The following is a 17,317-nucleotide window of genomic DNA, read 5'->3' on the forward strand; positions in this document are numbered from 1 at the left end:
GATGTACGCAGTGGCTCGAAAATCCCGCATATTCGAGGGGGTGGATATTCGTCGGTATAAACCAGCATAATTATCAAAATATTTAATCTAATGCAACACGTCTACATAATATATCCACGGAAAGAGGATAATTTTCCACTTTCATTTAAATAATAACAGTGTATGTATGCTAACGCGCTTCCAGCATTCAGATAATGCCGGAATACGGTTCACCAAGAGGAATAATATCTTGTTCGCGCGAGCAACGCTACGAACCGATTTCTCGAAAGTTATCAAACTGGAAACATCGACATATTTCCAGCACGGCGACGTTCATCCCGCCTCGCGAGAAGGCGGAACACCCAATTCTAATTAACCGAGATAAGGTGCCGTTAATCTGGCCTCACGGAAATCACCCCGCGGGCACGAGATCCACCCCCGCGGGACGAATCGCCTGCTTATTATTCCGGATCCCGGGACTTCATCGTGCTCATCCGGGGCGAAATTTAACCGCCGTCATAATGGCGCCTTGCTCGGGTAACAGCCGGTAAGGGAAACCAACCCTCCGTACACAGGTGAGGAATTTCCCCTCCGAGAACACTGTAACACTGAGGCATTAGGACCTTTTTCCGGTGGCGGGGATATTAACGCTGTTTAAGACTGCAACATTTAGCGGAACTGCGAGGGAATTCGCGCCGAGAACTCGAGGTAAAAACTCGAGTGCGTTCCGATGAAACGGCAATTGAGTTTAATCCCATCGGCGTCTAGTCCGTTAGGAAAAATCGTATTAACGACGCTGTCCGCGGAACTTTCTGCGCATTATCATGTAGAAACGTCCCTCGATGCAGCCACCGGACTTTACATAACAAATTGCCGTGCGTATATTTGCCTCCGACTTTGGAAAATGGGTAATTCCGGCTCGGCGGAGCAAAAGTCCAACGTTCATTAGCTTAAAATCAATGTCTCATTGTTATGGAAAAGCGTCTTTTTCGCACCCTTCTTTTCTTCCCGTTTCTTCTCGGTTCCTTTCTCTTTCTCTCTCTTTCTCGATTTGCAGTAATTCGTTAACTTAGAATTGTCTTTGAAGCTGCTTAATGCCAGGTCAGGCAGCGAATCGATATTATCTCCAGGATAAAAAAGATTCCCGAGCTTTCACGGAAGGGCCGGGGGAGGATGATATCATCCAGAGACAGAGGTGGAGCACGGGGGAAGCCAGGATTGGTTTCTTCCACTTAAATCTTCAGCCGTGGAACAAAACTCGCGGATTCCTGAAGATCTCCTCGCCGGGTTTGACCCGAAACTTTGTTCGCGCTCGGCGACTGGTAAGCGGGCTTTCCAACTGAAGAAGCGTGTCTCCGAGTGTCACGCGGAATTCGCCGGCACACAGCCTCCACTTTACGAGAAAAAGCACAGATCACGTGGCGTTTTCCTGCACCCGCATCAGGAGAGTGCGCGGACTGAAGGTACATCTATGAAGATTACGTGGTGCCCGAACACCCTTGCGAGTGATGCAAAGATCATGAGACAGGTACGAATAGATACGCCTCGGGTTTCCCGTATCTGCGTCGAATGTTAAGATGGAAAGGAAAAAAGAAGGATATCTCATCGGAATTATCGTTCGCTTACACCTGCTGAATACTTCAGTAACATCGACAAAGGGATCACCACCGTAATCGAAAAAAAGAAGATAATTCGTCTCCGAGAAGAAACGAGGATACGATTGTAACGGGAGCCGGGAAGGAGACAAGAGGCGGAAGACCGTTACGTTTCCATCGCGGGCTCCGAAGGGAACGTCGATAGACCGTAATTTTATTGCCGAAGTTACTCCGGCGGTGGCCCCGAAGTTCACTCCCGCGAACATAAAGGCAACGGGATACAACACAATTGGAAACTGTCTGCCGCGAAACGGCAACCGACGCTGATCCCGAGTATCCCTGCTGCGCCCACCCTCGTGAGCCTTTCTCTTCGCTAAAAAAAAAAACAGGAGAGATCGATCGTAAATGCCGGTATAACTTTTGCACCAGCATTTAATGGCTCGTGCTTCGCGCTTAAACGCGCTTTTTTCTCGCAATTTTTTCAGCTCCACGAAGGCGTAAATTGTTATTCCTGTCGGTTGTAAAGCGTCGCCTGTGGAAGAGAGTTTCAAGCATCGTGCTGTTCGTTTAATATACGGGAATCTGACTCGTGACCACCAAGGATCAGGAATAGAATGTAACAACGTGCGTATGAAAATACACATTTATGTAGGCAATGTACAAAACATAAAAATTTATTGTTGGAAAAAACATCAGCAGCCACACGAAATGTATAAAATTATTAAGAGTGATAATTAAATAACATTTATTCGCCTAATTTCTGCTGAAGTCTACATTAAGTTAAAATATATAGATTAATGATACCCGTAGGGAAATTACTCAAAGATCGTTATTAAGTGCAATTATTGTGTAACCCTAGTGAGATTCGCTTCTCGGTTACTTCTCGAAACTCTCGGCAAAAGAAAAGAACATATCTCGGAAGTGAAAACTTTCCAACGTGCATCGTGCGTAACGCACTTTATGTGACGCGAGTGCTGTGAATAACGCTTCTCTTTTGCGCGGGCAACAAGAAATTTCCGAGTGGAACGGCACGTCGAAGGTTTCACATTTCCATGGCGAGTTCCGAGCAGCACTGCGAAACCAGTAATTTCATTATCGAACTTCTCGCCTCTCTTTTAAGCCGAAGTTCCGGATCTCTGTAAGCTTCGCAAAAGCAGAGGTAACGCAGATTGAAAGCTATCCCTAAAGCGGGCGCACGAAGGCTATCGACCGTCGGATAATAAAGAGCGTTAATTTTAGAACGTTGCCAAAAAGCTCAGCAAGCTAAAACTCTAACAATGTAACAATGTAACGAGCATTATGTACTCGTAAAAATCCAGGTCACGAGACAAAGAAAGAAAGAGAGAGAAATTGGGTCTGCGGGTTCAGACACATTTTTCATTTATCATGCTTGTCGGCATGTTTATCTTAAATTTTTATTAAACGACAACATTTTACTGTTTTTGCTCGATATATACAATTAGCGGAGTTAAATGCATATAATTATCAATTAAGTCTTAAACGAAGCGCATGCAATTCTTTCTCTCTTCTTGTTTTGTCCGTTTTATCCTCTTCCAGCCAGAACCAGAGTACTTTTTTTCTCCGTGTAAGCCGACACTTCATTAACATACTTATTATACCGCATTAATTATGGGCTTCGTGTTTACGAAGGTATATGTATGCATATTCGCGAAAAGTAGCGTTACGTTTTGCGCGTAGCCCATAAATCGCAAAGCCTGTAAACGATGTTTCTACGTGCGCTTTGAAACAAGTCCGCAATATCGAGAGCTTTAAAAAGACACAGCAAAAATTCTTCAACAGACCGATATTCAATAGACCGATATTTTCGGTCTCTTTTGAAATTATTTCTTATAATATAATTCAACTTTTTCTCTTGTATTAAAGATTAAAAAATTCAAGAGTAATGCAGGAAGAAAATTACTGCCCAAAAAATTGAAATATACTTTTTTATATTATAATTTATCAAGAAATATTAATATCTTTTATTAATAATCTTTTATTATTAATTGTCTTTTATACTAGAAACCATGCAAAATGACTTTTGTCATTCCTGAAAATCTTCCGAAGTATAAAACTTGCAACTAATTCAGGAATAAACATGTTTTCCATGTTACGCAACGCTTAGATCGCTGCAGCGAAACTGTTTGGCAACTACATTTAATTCTCAATTATTCCAGTAATAAACAGCAATCGGTTTAGTTTAAATGCGTCAGATGAATATCCAGTTATTTCATTGAGATCCGTTATGCACTAACTCGTGTCGGAAAAATGATAATTTCCGGCATTACGCTGCGGTGAATATTTATCAGCTGATTAAGAGCAATTCCTCGCCAATGGAGTCGCCCACTAATTCAATTCCTCGTGGATTTGTAGGCAAATGTGCCGCCTTAAATTTTTCTTCCACAGTAAATTCGAACGAAAAGCTTATTAAAATATAATCGCAATATATTATAACAATGCAACTGTTATATTACAACAGACGACGAGAGACAACAAATCTACATTAAATCATTTCTCACTCAGCAGAAGTGAATTTTAATTTATTTTAGTAGGAAGGAAGGAAATTCATCAAGATTCGAATTTCCGCACGAGAGACGATTGGACAAATCGACGAAAGCGATAAGACTTATTACAGACGATTTATGTATATTATCCTTAACTCCCATCAATGTAGGTAAACGTGGACTACGACAAGCGGATGATAGATTACGACTGTTTAAATGGCTGGTGTAATCATTGACCTGCCTATCGTTATCGTAGATCATCGTCGCACGTTGGTTGGGATATAATAACGCGCGTATGTACACAGGCTTACACGTGCTGATTCACGCGAGAAATACAGGGTGTCTCGGTTCTATTGTCACGTTTTTCATATAGAAACTCTGTCAGATCAGTTTGAAATCTAATCTGATCCGATCCATCCATTCGTAACACGCGTACACTTTAAGGGGAGTCTCATTTTCGATGGAAAGTGAGACTCCTTCCTCGTTGATAGAATTTGTAAGCGGAAGGTGGTAATTCCCGGACATCCTGTATAAAATAGCTTCGAATACGCAATATGGTTGTCTCCCGAAATACGGGGGCAGCACGCTGGGTTGCGTTCCTGATGAATGGCACCGCAAACACGGGCGAATTTTGCCGGCGACATTCATAATTTATGCGAGCGGAGGATGGGGATGCCTAAGCTATTTAGTGCACAGCGAGAAATACTGGATAATTTAGTATTAACGAGTGATCGTTGTTAAGGGCGGTAATTATGAAGGACATTAGGAGGAGTGAGATCTGTTATCGCGGTTAAAATAAACTGGGCGCAAAGAGAGCGTTCACGAGAGAGAAACCGAAGAAACGTTCGCCTAGCACCTGCACGCGCAGTGGTTGCATTAAAGATATATTATCGCGAAATAAAGAGAAACGAAAATTTGGAAGACGTTTCTTCTCGAAAGCAATTCAGATTACTCGGGAATAATGTTGGAATGTCTTGCTTGTTTGAGATGTAAATATCGGTTTAGTCCAGACACTGAGACTAGTGCAGAATCACGGCATTGACGCACACGATCAACACGTTGCATTTGCCTGCAAAAAGCGAAAAAACTTGAGAGAATGAGAATAATTCAAACTAGAAATTTACAGCTGGCCAACACTACCGTCGCCACCGCAAGAGACGCGAGTCAGAGAACAAATTATTGCACTACACTGGAACGGTCGTTGTCAAAATGAGTGTAGTTGTTAAACGGGGGATGAATATATGTGAAACTGATAAAGATGAATAAAGACGTTGCCATATAATTTACCAAAAGTTTAATTATCTCATAAAAATTAAAAACTTTGCTTAGTGTGTAATTATTAGGCCGGACGTTACTGTTATTACAAAATGTGAGCGAAATTATGGTAGAGAAAGAACACGAATTGGAGAGGCGGCGAAAAAGCAGAAGAGCGAAAACGCAGACAGCGGAAAGAGAAAATTACATTTCGTTGTCGTTGAAATTTTTCATGGACCGTCACCTTGCTTACGCAGGATATTTCGAACGTTGCGATTCGCGCGAATATGCGTGCAGCAGTTCAGCGTATTCCAGGTGAGAAGTTTTCGAAAGACAGCTGTGTATATTCGTATGCTGCTCATACGTTTGTTCACATAAACGTGTCACATGTTCGGCGACATCTGTATATACCTAACAATTGTGCAGCATCGGGAAAATAACGGAATAAAAAATTTTTTCATGTTTAGAGAGCAAAATCGCATAAAGAAAGTTATGCACAAAAGGTAATGGAATAAAAAGTTTTTTCATATTTAGAAATCAAAAGCAAAGAATACAAAGGAAGATATGTAGAAAGTATGCGCTCAATAATTTATTATACAAAGGTAAATGGAATTTTATTTTACAAATTTTATTTTATCATGCTCGATCATTCAGATAAATTTTAGAATGATGAATGATTAAAAAACTCGAATTTTGCAATCTCCCAATTTTCATTCTACAATGTTATCATCTTTCTCTCTAGTGTCTTAATTGAGATTGTAATATTTTGCAGAAAAATGAAAGAGAAACAAATTATCACTACTGCGATACAATCGATATACACGGCAAACCGGTATGGGTACAGGTACACAGATTAAACGTACATGCGATGTGTGCGCGAAATGAAAACCTGTGATGTTTAAGCGAAACTAATATTAGAGCGATTGCAGCCGCGCTGTTAATAGAACGTCGGTTCTATTTCTGGATAATGAAGCACAGTTAGAACGAAGAGTCAACAGTGTGGTGTCGATTGTATCATAGGCATTGTTCGAACGAGAATTGCCATCGCGCACCCACCAAAATGTTCATTTAATTCTAAATGATATTCTACAATAGTAATGGCACCTTTTGAACAACGTGAATCTGTCAAAATCAAGGAAATTGATATCAGTTTCAAGATATCTATAGAAACGCTTCCAAAAATTCGTAAAAACATGAAGAAAATTAAGCAACAGTTTCTGTTATTAATTCGTACTGTCGATAAGTCATTGCTCCAAGAGAAATTATTCTATCAATGAAAATAAAAAATCTCATACATACCGAAACCGATGCAGACAGATCCATACATCTGCATGGATTTCTGCGCCTTTAATTAACCGAATTTCGTAGAGAATTTCGCCGAACTTGGGATCGAATGGGCCGAAACGTCGATAGCTTTCGACGGTGTAACAGTAGCCGGCTAAACGAATCGGCGAGTTCTGATTTCTCTCGTTCGAATTATACCGGGGGTTGCAATCAAAACTCGGGCTCGCGATCCCTGGGGGCTTCTTCATTATTCGCGGACATTGAAGCCAGGCGAGCGTCCCTCCCCGCTCGTGTCGACGCTGTTTGCGCAACAATCACGCTAACCGTATTATCCTGATCACATCGGGCGCACGTTCAAACATGCGCCGACCCCTTGGCCCTTTCCCACCTCTCATTCTACTGGCCGGCTGTAATTGATTGGATTTTATTTGCACGATCCAGTGCTGATATCGATAAAAAATGAGGGATAAGGCGTGCTCGACCTCCTTCCGTCCTTCGCTGTCCAGAACGCTTTCAAGAGGATGCTTCAGTCCGCTTTCGACCACGAGGGATGACCATAAGGATGTGTTTATCCTGTCGGTGTTAAGTGCCAGAGACTCGGCCGCACGAAGGTGAACGAGGAGTTCGTTTCACTTTATCTCCCGCCCCTTCATTTATCTCAACCCGCCCGAATTTCTGCGCTGGATGTTTCAGTTGGAGAACCTTCTTAATTTTTTACAAGATTTGCCACCGTGTCTTCAGGTTTCTCGCTCTCACGTTCCAGACATGAAGTCTGGTCAAAGGAAATTGGGAAAGTTGACGAGAATCGCGAGGAATGCGACTGCGAGAATCAAGTCGCGCAGGAAGAAGGGCAAACTGTTCAGCAGCAGAATCTTGCAAGCGTTGCGCTACTTTTGCACGCACACGACTCTTCACGGTCTACGATACGTCGTGGATCGCGATCTACACATGATCGAGCGATTCCTCTGGTTTATCGTCTTCATCGTATCCTCTAGCATCGCTATCCAGGTGATCTACTCGTTGGCGTTTAGGTTCCAGGTAATTCGTGAGTAAAAAGCTTGACGATCATTTTGGTGCACTGTGCATGTACTTTGCTAAAGTTTCAAACTATTAATTACCTCTTGCACAGCCATGATATAATCGAGTGAATATAATGTCTTTTATCAGAATATATCGACGTATAAATTTCTTCAGGCTGCACCGACGGTGATCGATCTCATATCGATGCACTACGAGGTTTCAAACCTGCCATTTCCAAGCGTGACGCTTTGCCCGAATGATCGCGTCGATTGGAATCGGGCTCTCGAGCTCGAATCGAAGATTTTTCCTAACAACACCGACAAAGCGAGTCTCGAGACTTATCGAAGGATACTGGGCAGGCTCTCCATGATGAGCTTCGGGGATTTCGACGATCTGGAATTCTTGAAGAATGAGAGAGAATCAAAGCTCCTTCACAATTTCGCAAGTAGGGCGCTCTGTTTCTGCCTAGAGTTTTCCAAGCAAGCGTAAATTTCGCAACGGCGTTTCTCGAATTTTCTGATTTGGCTCTTGATATTCTCGTAAAGACATCGGCATTTCGCAATTTTGTTGATAATTAATGAGTCGCGTCATGCGTTGGTTAAATTAATATCAGCCTCAATGCTTCGGATTATTCGCTTCGGTTTGCGATAATCTCGCTGACAGTGTCGAGTAATCGTTATCGAATCAGGTATCAACATCACGCATGTGTTGCACGAGGTAATGCCGCGCTGCGAGGAGCTGCTGTCTGCCTGCTGGTGGCGGAACTCCAATCGTAATTGCTGCGAGATCTTCGAGGTGCAGAAGACCGAGTACGGTTTCTGTTACTCGTTCAATTCGGAAATGGCGCAATCCTCGGAATCGCAGAGATCCGCGGAGTCGCGACCACGAAGTGCATCCGGTTACGGTGACTGGAGCGGCATCAAGGTTACGATTCATGAGGGAAATATAACGAAGCCACCGGATTCGGGTAAGAGTTCGCAATGAACTTGATATAATATTCTACGTGTCGCGCACAGCAATCTATATCGAAGAGAACCATCGGTATCGAGTATGGGGTGGAGCAAAGAGACACCTGGCCGAGACTTGTTTCGCTCGAAAAAGTGTGATCATCTTAAATAAATTGCTCCGAAAATTCGGAGTCGCGGCGATCAAGACCGTTGATTCGCCTTCCAGTCACGGCTCGGGGAATTGCCTTCTCGTCGTGTCATGTTGAAAGATTCAACAGTTGATCGACGCGAATTAAAGAGCTTCTCGAGAAATTCGCTCTGATGGCAAACCCACCTGGGGAGTTTCGAAATTTTTATGATATAAAATAACACAGATGCGGGAATAGTTTACTTATAAATCCGCGAATGCAGATTGTTACACAAGTCATATTTACTTTGGATTATTATATCGTGTAGTTCAATACACTCTTAAGTCATTAGTATGCATAATTTCAGTTTAGATTTTCATCACGTATTGTTTACCATCGTATTATCTTGACTAAGAGAGATAAACGCATTATCTGAACAAACATTTAACATAAATCCGGATCGGATGGGCCCTCGGCCACATAATTGCAAACAAAATGTAAACTCGGGTAAACCGTGCGGCGAATTAATAGCTAATATCATTTCCGTCGAGATCCGCTAAATGACAAAGTGCACACCAACGACACATCGTTACTAATCCACCGTTATTCAAACCGCATCGCAGAATCTCGCAAATATGATTTTAATATCCTCGCGAAACCCACCGACGCATTTTCAATGGGACGCCACTCCTGTTCCACCATAATATCGCTCCTTTATTACCTCCGCGTAATGGAAAGGGATTTATCGTAAACTGCAAAATCGATGTATCGGCACCATATTGCGCGCACAACGCAGTTATTGAAATGCCACCTCCAAAGAGAATTCCCCTCTCGCTCCCCGCGTTGATTCCACGCCGCTCTGATCGTAATCCGGATCAGCGGAAGTAAGATTTTTCTCGTGCGACACTAAAAGCTCGTATCGCCACGAGAGAGTATGTCGATAATCGTAATAATCAATTGTTGCACGCAGTCGAGATCGGTGGCATCGTCGTGATAATAAACGGACCGCGTGTCTGGCCTAACAGCGGCACCATGATACCATCAGGTTCGATGGTCAGCATATCTCTGGATTGCGTTTCCGGATACGCGACACAGCGAGTCCTCGAGCTAGACGAAGACAAGCAACCGTGCCAATACGACGAGACCGGCTTGTACAACCAGGAAACCTGCCTGGCTCTCTGCAAGCGCTATTTCGTCGCCAAGTACTGCGGCTGTAATCCATCCTTCCTGTTTCCCGCAAGTACGATCTCGTATTTCGTGGGAATTGACGACAATGACGGTACAACGATGATGATGTCGATGATGTCGGTGTCATTAACGTTGACGTTTCGTGTTTCAGCCAACCGTTTCCGCGATTGCACCATTGAGGATTTCACGTGCCTGATCAATTATAACGGTAAGCAAATTCTGTCGTGCGTCCCGCGTGCCGATATTGCGCAAACACACATCTTAACTGCAATTATCTATGAGTAATGTAATTTGCTTTTACGGGCCGGATATAATGTATTGTGTGTACAAGACAATTTCAACGACTACATCATACACTTCGACGAGGAGAGGTTTCGCAACGTTCCCAGCATGGTTTGCGACTGTCTGCCGGAATGCGACTACTACATCTACAGCACCCAGTTTTCTAACGTGCCGCTGTATAACAGGAACGACATTATGCTGGACGTGCATTACAACGGGCAAACTAGCTTCCGCTACAAAACGGACATAGTTATCACTGGACTGGACCTTCTCGGTGAGTTCACATTTGCATTAGGATGAAAGACAAAAAATATCTCTGTCACAACTCGAACTCGCGTTACATTTTGTTCCGTCAAACGTATTCAGTGTACCTCTCGCGTGAGAGAACGACAAATGAGTTCGAGAAGAATTGGAATCTTTATTCAAGATCTCTTCTTTTTTTTGTTTTTAATCCAGTCGAATTCTGTTTGTAGAGGGCGGAAGGGATCGAATTATACTTACAATTGGCCTCTAGGATTTCACTCCCAAAGTGCATTAGCGAGTTAATCGTGGTCGTGTCAGACTTGAGAAATTTATAGGGGCGGGATGAGAGAAACGGAAACGGAAAAATGCTCGTGAATGCTTTATTCAAACTCGCTTGCGAGATTCGCGGAGAACTTTAATTTGCGGCGCCTTAATTATTTCCCTATCTCTATTAGTCGTGCTGCGGCGGTTTCTCGGGCCGCGTAACGAGTCCCGCGAGATATCGAGTTACGAATTCATAGCTGCTCTCATGCTTCTTACTCAAAATGTTTGCACTTCCTTGTTTACGGGGCTATTTTGAATATCATTCACGGTTTCGCCGCGATGACGGTGTACCGTGATGTCTGCTCGAGACGGCGCGGGAAAATACTCGGCCGCTGAGATTGCGCCGGTTATAACGCCGCATTGCGGAAATTAAAGCTAACATTGCAAATTGCGTCCGCGTCGACCCCCGGATTCGGATTTCGCCTAAATCCACGTCATCCATCCACATCATCGACGTCACCCACCATGTATCCCACTATCATCGAATGTTTTGCCACGATCACCATATTAATAACTCGGCCGCACCGAACAATTTGCATTCCACTTTGCAGTGTCTTTTGGCGGCATAATCGGCTTATTTCTGGGCGGCTCTCTGCTCAGCGTCGTCGAGATCGTCTACTACCTGATGATAGCGGTGTACTCTTCCCTGCGCTGGCGAAAAAGAACCGTGGACAACGACTCGAGGACACCGTCGGGCACGATGATCGTCCGTACAACAGTGCTGCCCATCTTGGATTATAGCCCTCTGAAGCCGCGAGCGAAGAGGATACCGATTTTCGCGAATTGCAGCCTCGCGGAATCGAATTTGAACAGATATTGAGTTACCACGGAGGGATAGAACCTGCCCCAAGTCTTTCAACGGGCAGGGCCGCTTACAAAGCCTCTATTATGGCGAAGCCGCCGGCTCGAAATTTGAGAAGATAAAATAAGAGCGAATTTGTCTGCTCTCTCCCCTCGCCGAATCAATATTTGTTATGTCGAAACGTGCAGAAACGTATGCGGATGTGCGGCGCATGCCTGCATACGATTCGTTAATGGAATTCTATTCTTCCCGCGGCTGGAGAAACGAAGTTTCCACGCGAGATGCTCGCGTATAAACGCTAAACGCCGCCGTGAATCGGAGATACTGTCTACTGGAATAAACGAGTCCCGTTTTTCATAGACACGTTGGTTATTGTGTCTTGCCGTGTGCCTGTCCCCATAAATCAAGAAGTAGCCGCGATATCGATCGGATTTGACAAGGAAATCGAGGATGTCTTGCTCGCGAAATTTCGTATAGCTTTTAGACATTCATATTCATGTGTAGTCGTGTACGTAAGTGTGTGTGTGCGTCTAGGCAACTCGTATTTTATTCAACCTTATATATGATACGTATCTTCCATCTTGCCACTTTGCGGCCGCGTAACGCTTGACTTCAATAATACACGCCATATATTTTACATGCATTTCAAGTGACTTTCTTGGCTTTTTCCAGCAGACCGGAGAGTCGAACAATTGTGTAACAAATTTATATTTCCACTTTGAAACGACAAACGTGAAGAATGTGGAAACTGTTCCGCGCTTAACTTTTCCCGCTAATCCTAAGTTTAGACGGTATCAGTCTTCTTGCTGTTCTTTATAAAAAGTAGTCATATGCAGATTACTTATAACCGTGTTTACAATTTAGGAAATTTTTAGCATTATGAAATATCACTATCATATATGTAGTTCAGATGACAGATGTTAGAAGAACTTAATAAATTTAAAGTAATCGACGATAATTTGACACGTAACATTAATAAAGCCTGATTCAACTTCGAAGTGGTCAAAGAATCTCAAGCTAAAAAGAGGTCCGACGAAGAGAGAGCTAATGTTCTGTATGTACGATACGTATTATCATCATTTTGCACTACAAAAGTAGTCCCGTCGACAAAACGCCGACGCGACTGACGCAATTGCAGCGTTTTAGATGACCGCTGAAATGTATGAATAACGCGGAAATAAATCGCACGTATGTGGTCGTGCAGTCGGTGCACTCGGTAAATTGCGGGCCGCAGTTCATACTATTTGTACGGGATGCTGAGAGCGCAAATAATACATAAAGACTCACGCGCTGCGCTCATCTCGCGAGTTTGATATTCACGCGCGCATTCGATGGGTTATTATTATCAATATGTTATTTCGCACGCACATCGCTGTTGTTGCACAGGATATTGCATCGTATCCCGCCGGCAGGCACGTATTTTCTACCTGCCTGTACCGTGAAATCCGATGTCGAAAAGTTTCGCGGAAAAAATGGCAAGCTCGCTGTCGCTAAGGACGCAGTTATTTTCCACGGGCTGGCGATTTTTCGAGCGACGACGGGCCGGATTTTTCCCTTTAGACAGCGCTCGCTTTCACGCCATTGAGGATAACCGGCGCACTTAAAACAGCAGATAAGACACGCGCCTCCCATTTTTCCATTTTCCGTGCGCGACACGTGGGAGCGCTTTAAAGCGCGCGCGGTTGAGACGGAAGTGAATGTACCGGCCGTCTGGCCGGGACCCATTTGGCCATTTATTATTTATGAGAGGGGAGGAGAAGAAGAGAGAAATGAGAGGAAACGAGGGAGGAGAGGTGAGGACAGGAGCGAGAGAAGCTGTCCAACGAACGACGTCAACTCCCCGGAAAAAAATCCCTTTCTCGCGCTTATCTCTTTTTAGGGGCGCCGCCCGCCGGGATTCATCCACCGTGAAAGGGAGATACTTCACGGAAGGATACGTCTCTCTCTTTATTTTTTTCTCTCCGCTACGTTTTAAAAGCATCCGTCGGGGTTTAGTCAACATCGCCTATTATAAGGACGCTCGCTCGTCGCGGCTACGACGTCACGTGCGCAGACAAGTCGAATGAAATAGTCATGGCTCGCGCCTTCATACAAAACGCGAGGCACCATCGAATAAAGGGGATTGTTTGGAATTCGCTAGCGGTCATTTTGACCACTTCGCAGTCTTTCCAGTGTAAACTTCCGCGGATATTGCTCGCAGAATGTGGCCCGAGCAGACCGAAGATCTACGGGTCGAGAACAGGGATAGACGGAGAAAAAAAAGGAAGTAAAGCGAGAAAAGCGAAAGCTTGGAAGTGCAAGCGGGAGGGCGTGCAATTGCTGGAGGCAGGGGCGGTGCACCGCTGCTCGTAGGACGATGTAGGAACAGGAGGAGGAGGAGAACGAAGAAGAAGATGAAGAAAAAGAGGAGACTAAGAAAGAAGAAGCAGAAAAACCGATCGTTGTCAGGGAAACGAAGGAAATCTGCATTTTGTCAAACTGTCGCTTGGAAGTTCGCGAGCGCGTCTGGAAGCACGGAGGGCGAAAGGTGAGGTCGACACGGCACGGGGGCAAGGGGATTGGCACAAGGTGGCAAAGGATTGTCGAGCGACCAGGGTGGAAAAAGGACGAACGACGACGCGACTGGCCTCGGAGAAGGAAGCGGCGAAGTTTCGAGTAACTCTCCGGCATGCTGTTATCTAAACCCTTCACGTAGCGTCTCGAGTAGTTGGAGGTCGAAGGCTGCTCCTTGCCGGGGAATATCAGCGCATTACTTTCGATAAGGATCCCACAGACGGTAACTCGCCCCGCCTAATTGACAGCAACGCGTTGTCCTGATCCTGCCGTGAATATAAGACTCGAGAGAGAATCGAGGGTAACTCCGTAAAACCGAAAACTTTGCGCGGAAGAATCTATTGATCGAGGTATCCGCGTCGACTTATATGTCGCATCATGTGTTTTTAAATAATTCACTCTACGATGTATTCGATATACGATGTATTCGTCGAATTTGTTATTCCTATATATTTAGTCGTACATATTCAGTTGAATTTGTATAAATCTATATAAATGCACATATGGTCATTAATAATTATTCGGAATTATTCTCCGAAATTAATTTTGTTACTATGCATAACTATTTGCATTACAATTAATTACAGTGTATTAATCATAATAATAGCTATAATGCCAATAAACTAATGAAACATGATATTCGGCAATCCTTATTTTCAGGAATGTATTAGAAACAAATCAAACTAGGACGGCCGCATTTAACATTAAATGCGCTACGAAGGTACAAAGCAAGGTACGCTGTTCGAGGCGAATGTCCTGACGATATTACTTGTGACATCACTCTGCAGAGGAATGAGCTCGTTACGATAAATGCGACGTCGATGACTATTAAGGAGGACAGGCACTTTCAGCCGCGTCTGCTCTTCGGCTCCGATAAATTAAATCTTTTCTTGGACCCGTATACTTTCTCTTTGTCTCCTCTCTTTCTTTCTCTCTCTTAGAAAGCGACCGACAGAGGGGTTGTACGACTCCTCTGGTGGCAATGGGGAAGAGGTATCGTTTGCTTGGCTGCTTTCTTGGTAATCTTGAAATAGGGTACAGCAGAATACGAGCATTGGCCGTTCGCCAAGCGACTTTAAACTTCCTTCCTCTCCGAGGATTGGAAACATCTTTGTCGGCGCGCGCCGTAAGGATCACCGTAACGGAAGGCAGGACCACTCGTCGAAAATTCGAAACGTGCGCGCCTGTATCGAATGCTCGAGGAGTACGTGGATGTTTAAGATTCTCCGATCGGTGCCCTTCTTGAGATTTGAGATTTTCGTCAGAAAATCCGCCGATATTAAAAGCAACCGAGGGCAACACAGGAAGGCACATCAAGCGCGAAATTAGAAGACGCGCGCGCTCGAATTAATATTAAACGCGACTCCGTGACGTTCTCCAGCAAATAAACGCGTATCGTAGATCTGTCTCCTGCAGATCCCAGACGGATACGAGCTATCATCGCGCACGAGAGTCGATATTACCCGACACATGTGTCGTTCTCGACAGAAACGGCGAGACACTTTACGAAACTCCCTTCCTCCTTCCCTGCTCCCTTCTTGCCGCTCGATCTTTCGAACGCCTTTCCCTGAAAATGGAAATATGGCCTTCGAGCGCCGTTGTCGACTTTAGAGCCCCGTCGCATTTAAATCTTTCTGAAACGCAATACCCTCTTTCTGTACGCGAGACACACGGTCTCGCCGGATCAAGCGGCGTGCATTGCGAGCGCAGCTGCACGCTCCTGCCGAGAGTTCGCGAGCGCGAGATGCATAACTCTCAATTTGCCCGTCGGCAGGCCCGATATTACTTCCTTCGTATTCGATACACGGGGTGTTCCACAACGGGACGCTTGTACATATGGCATTGTTAATGTCTCTCGTCCGCGGAGTTTGCATGCGCCGAACAAAGCGTTTCCGCAAAATCGTTGCGCGAAAAAAGAATTAATTTGTCTTTTTGTTAAATTGTGCTCTTTCCAGTGGTATCTAGTTCCTACAAATCTGGATAGCTCAATGTGAAGCTAATAATAACATCGATTTTATCATAATCGTAATAATGGAAACAGAGCGACACCGCACTGGTCCAAGAATATAACAGGTCCCGTTGCGGGACACCCTGTATAGCCCAACTGGCTCTTAGATATGGAAGACTACACCCTCGAAAGTGGGTGATGCTTTAACGGAATGGCTTGCCACGTCGTCGCTAGGCTCGTCGATATTCCGGATAGTTTTCCGCCGGGAAACGCGTCCACCCATTTTTCCCGGTACGCGCGGGAAACTAGAACGACACGCCGGTGCTTAGCCTTGAGCCGGCGACGACAAGTGCATTCTTCGAGACCGTCCTGCAGCAAGCAGGCTTCGTGAGGGTGGCTCCGTCTGCGATAGAAATGTCGTGGAAACATCGGGGAACAAGACTGATCGAGACTGCAGCGAAGAGGACACAGCACGTTCCTGATCGACGATGCACGTAATAACAAGCAGGAGACGTAAAAGTATACTCGAAGTTCCGGAATATTACGTTGGCAAACTTCGTATTCGAGATTTTTAACTTAACAGAAATTTAATTGGACGGTCTTTTCATTCCGGTAACTTCTTAATTCTTAACGTTATGTACTTAAGTAACAGCCGAGCCGGCCAAGACGGTGCTACGTGTCGAACAATACTCGAGGCTCAACAGTATTATCATTAAATTAGTCACGATCCTCATTATACTACGACGCGTAACGCGATTCCCCGTCCCCGACCCCGCATCTCTCGAGATTTCCAGCACCGGACTTTAAGAACACTACGAGCTGTCTTTCGCTCAGTTACGTTTTATTGTTCGGATCTTCTTCAAGGATCTCGCCGCGAACTTTAAAGAATACTTCGTGCAGCACACCCTTGATATCCGAGCCATTCAATGAACTCTATCTCCCGAGAGGGTTCATTGATCTTTGAACTAGTACAATGTACTATCCAGAACGCAGGCACTCTTAAGATGTTTTCAATGATAATAATTATCTTCTATTCCTTTAACTAAAAGTTGACATAAGCTACAATTAACATATGCATCGGCCCAGCTGATAGCGCTGATATCACTGGGAATGCTACTGCAGTGCCGGCGTAAAAACTTCTCGTGAACGTAAACGTCTGAAGTCTGACGACAGACATTTCCTCGCAGACTACGATACATACGCTTCCTCTCGTGAAACTACGAAACTTTGAGGTATAGCGCGTGCAACGACGCGGAAAATTCAATC

The 17,317-nt window shown here is 44.5% G+C and overlaps 1 protein-coding gene across 1 annotated transcript; it reads left to right on the forward strand.

Moving 5' to 3' along the window:
- Positions 1-7,381: 7,381 nt before the first annotated feature.
- On the forward strand, positions 7,382-12,644 carry LOC105274675 (pickpocket protein 19). The gene is made up of 6 exons (XM_026973813.1): positions 7,382-7,654; positions 7,811-8,081; positions 8,325-8,603; positions 9,682-9,951; positions 10,051-10,107; positions 11,300-12,644. Exons 1-6 carry the CDS (start codon positions 7,382-7,384, stop codon positions 11,566-11,568), a joined length of 1,419 nt encoding a protein of 472 aa, XP_026829614.1. The 3' UTR covers positions 11,569-12,644.
- Positions 12,645-17,317: the final 4,673 nt, after the last annotated feature.

This window comes from Ooceraea biroi, chromosome 11 (genome assembly GCF_003672135.1).
Source record: "Ooceraea biroi isolate clonal line C1 chromosome 11, Obir_v5.4, whole genome shotgun sequence".
Classification (NCBI taxonomy): domain Eukaryota; kingdom Metazoa; phylum Arthropoda; class Insecta; order Hymenoptera; family Formicidae; genus Ooceraea; species Ooceraea biroi.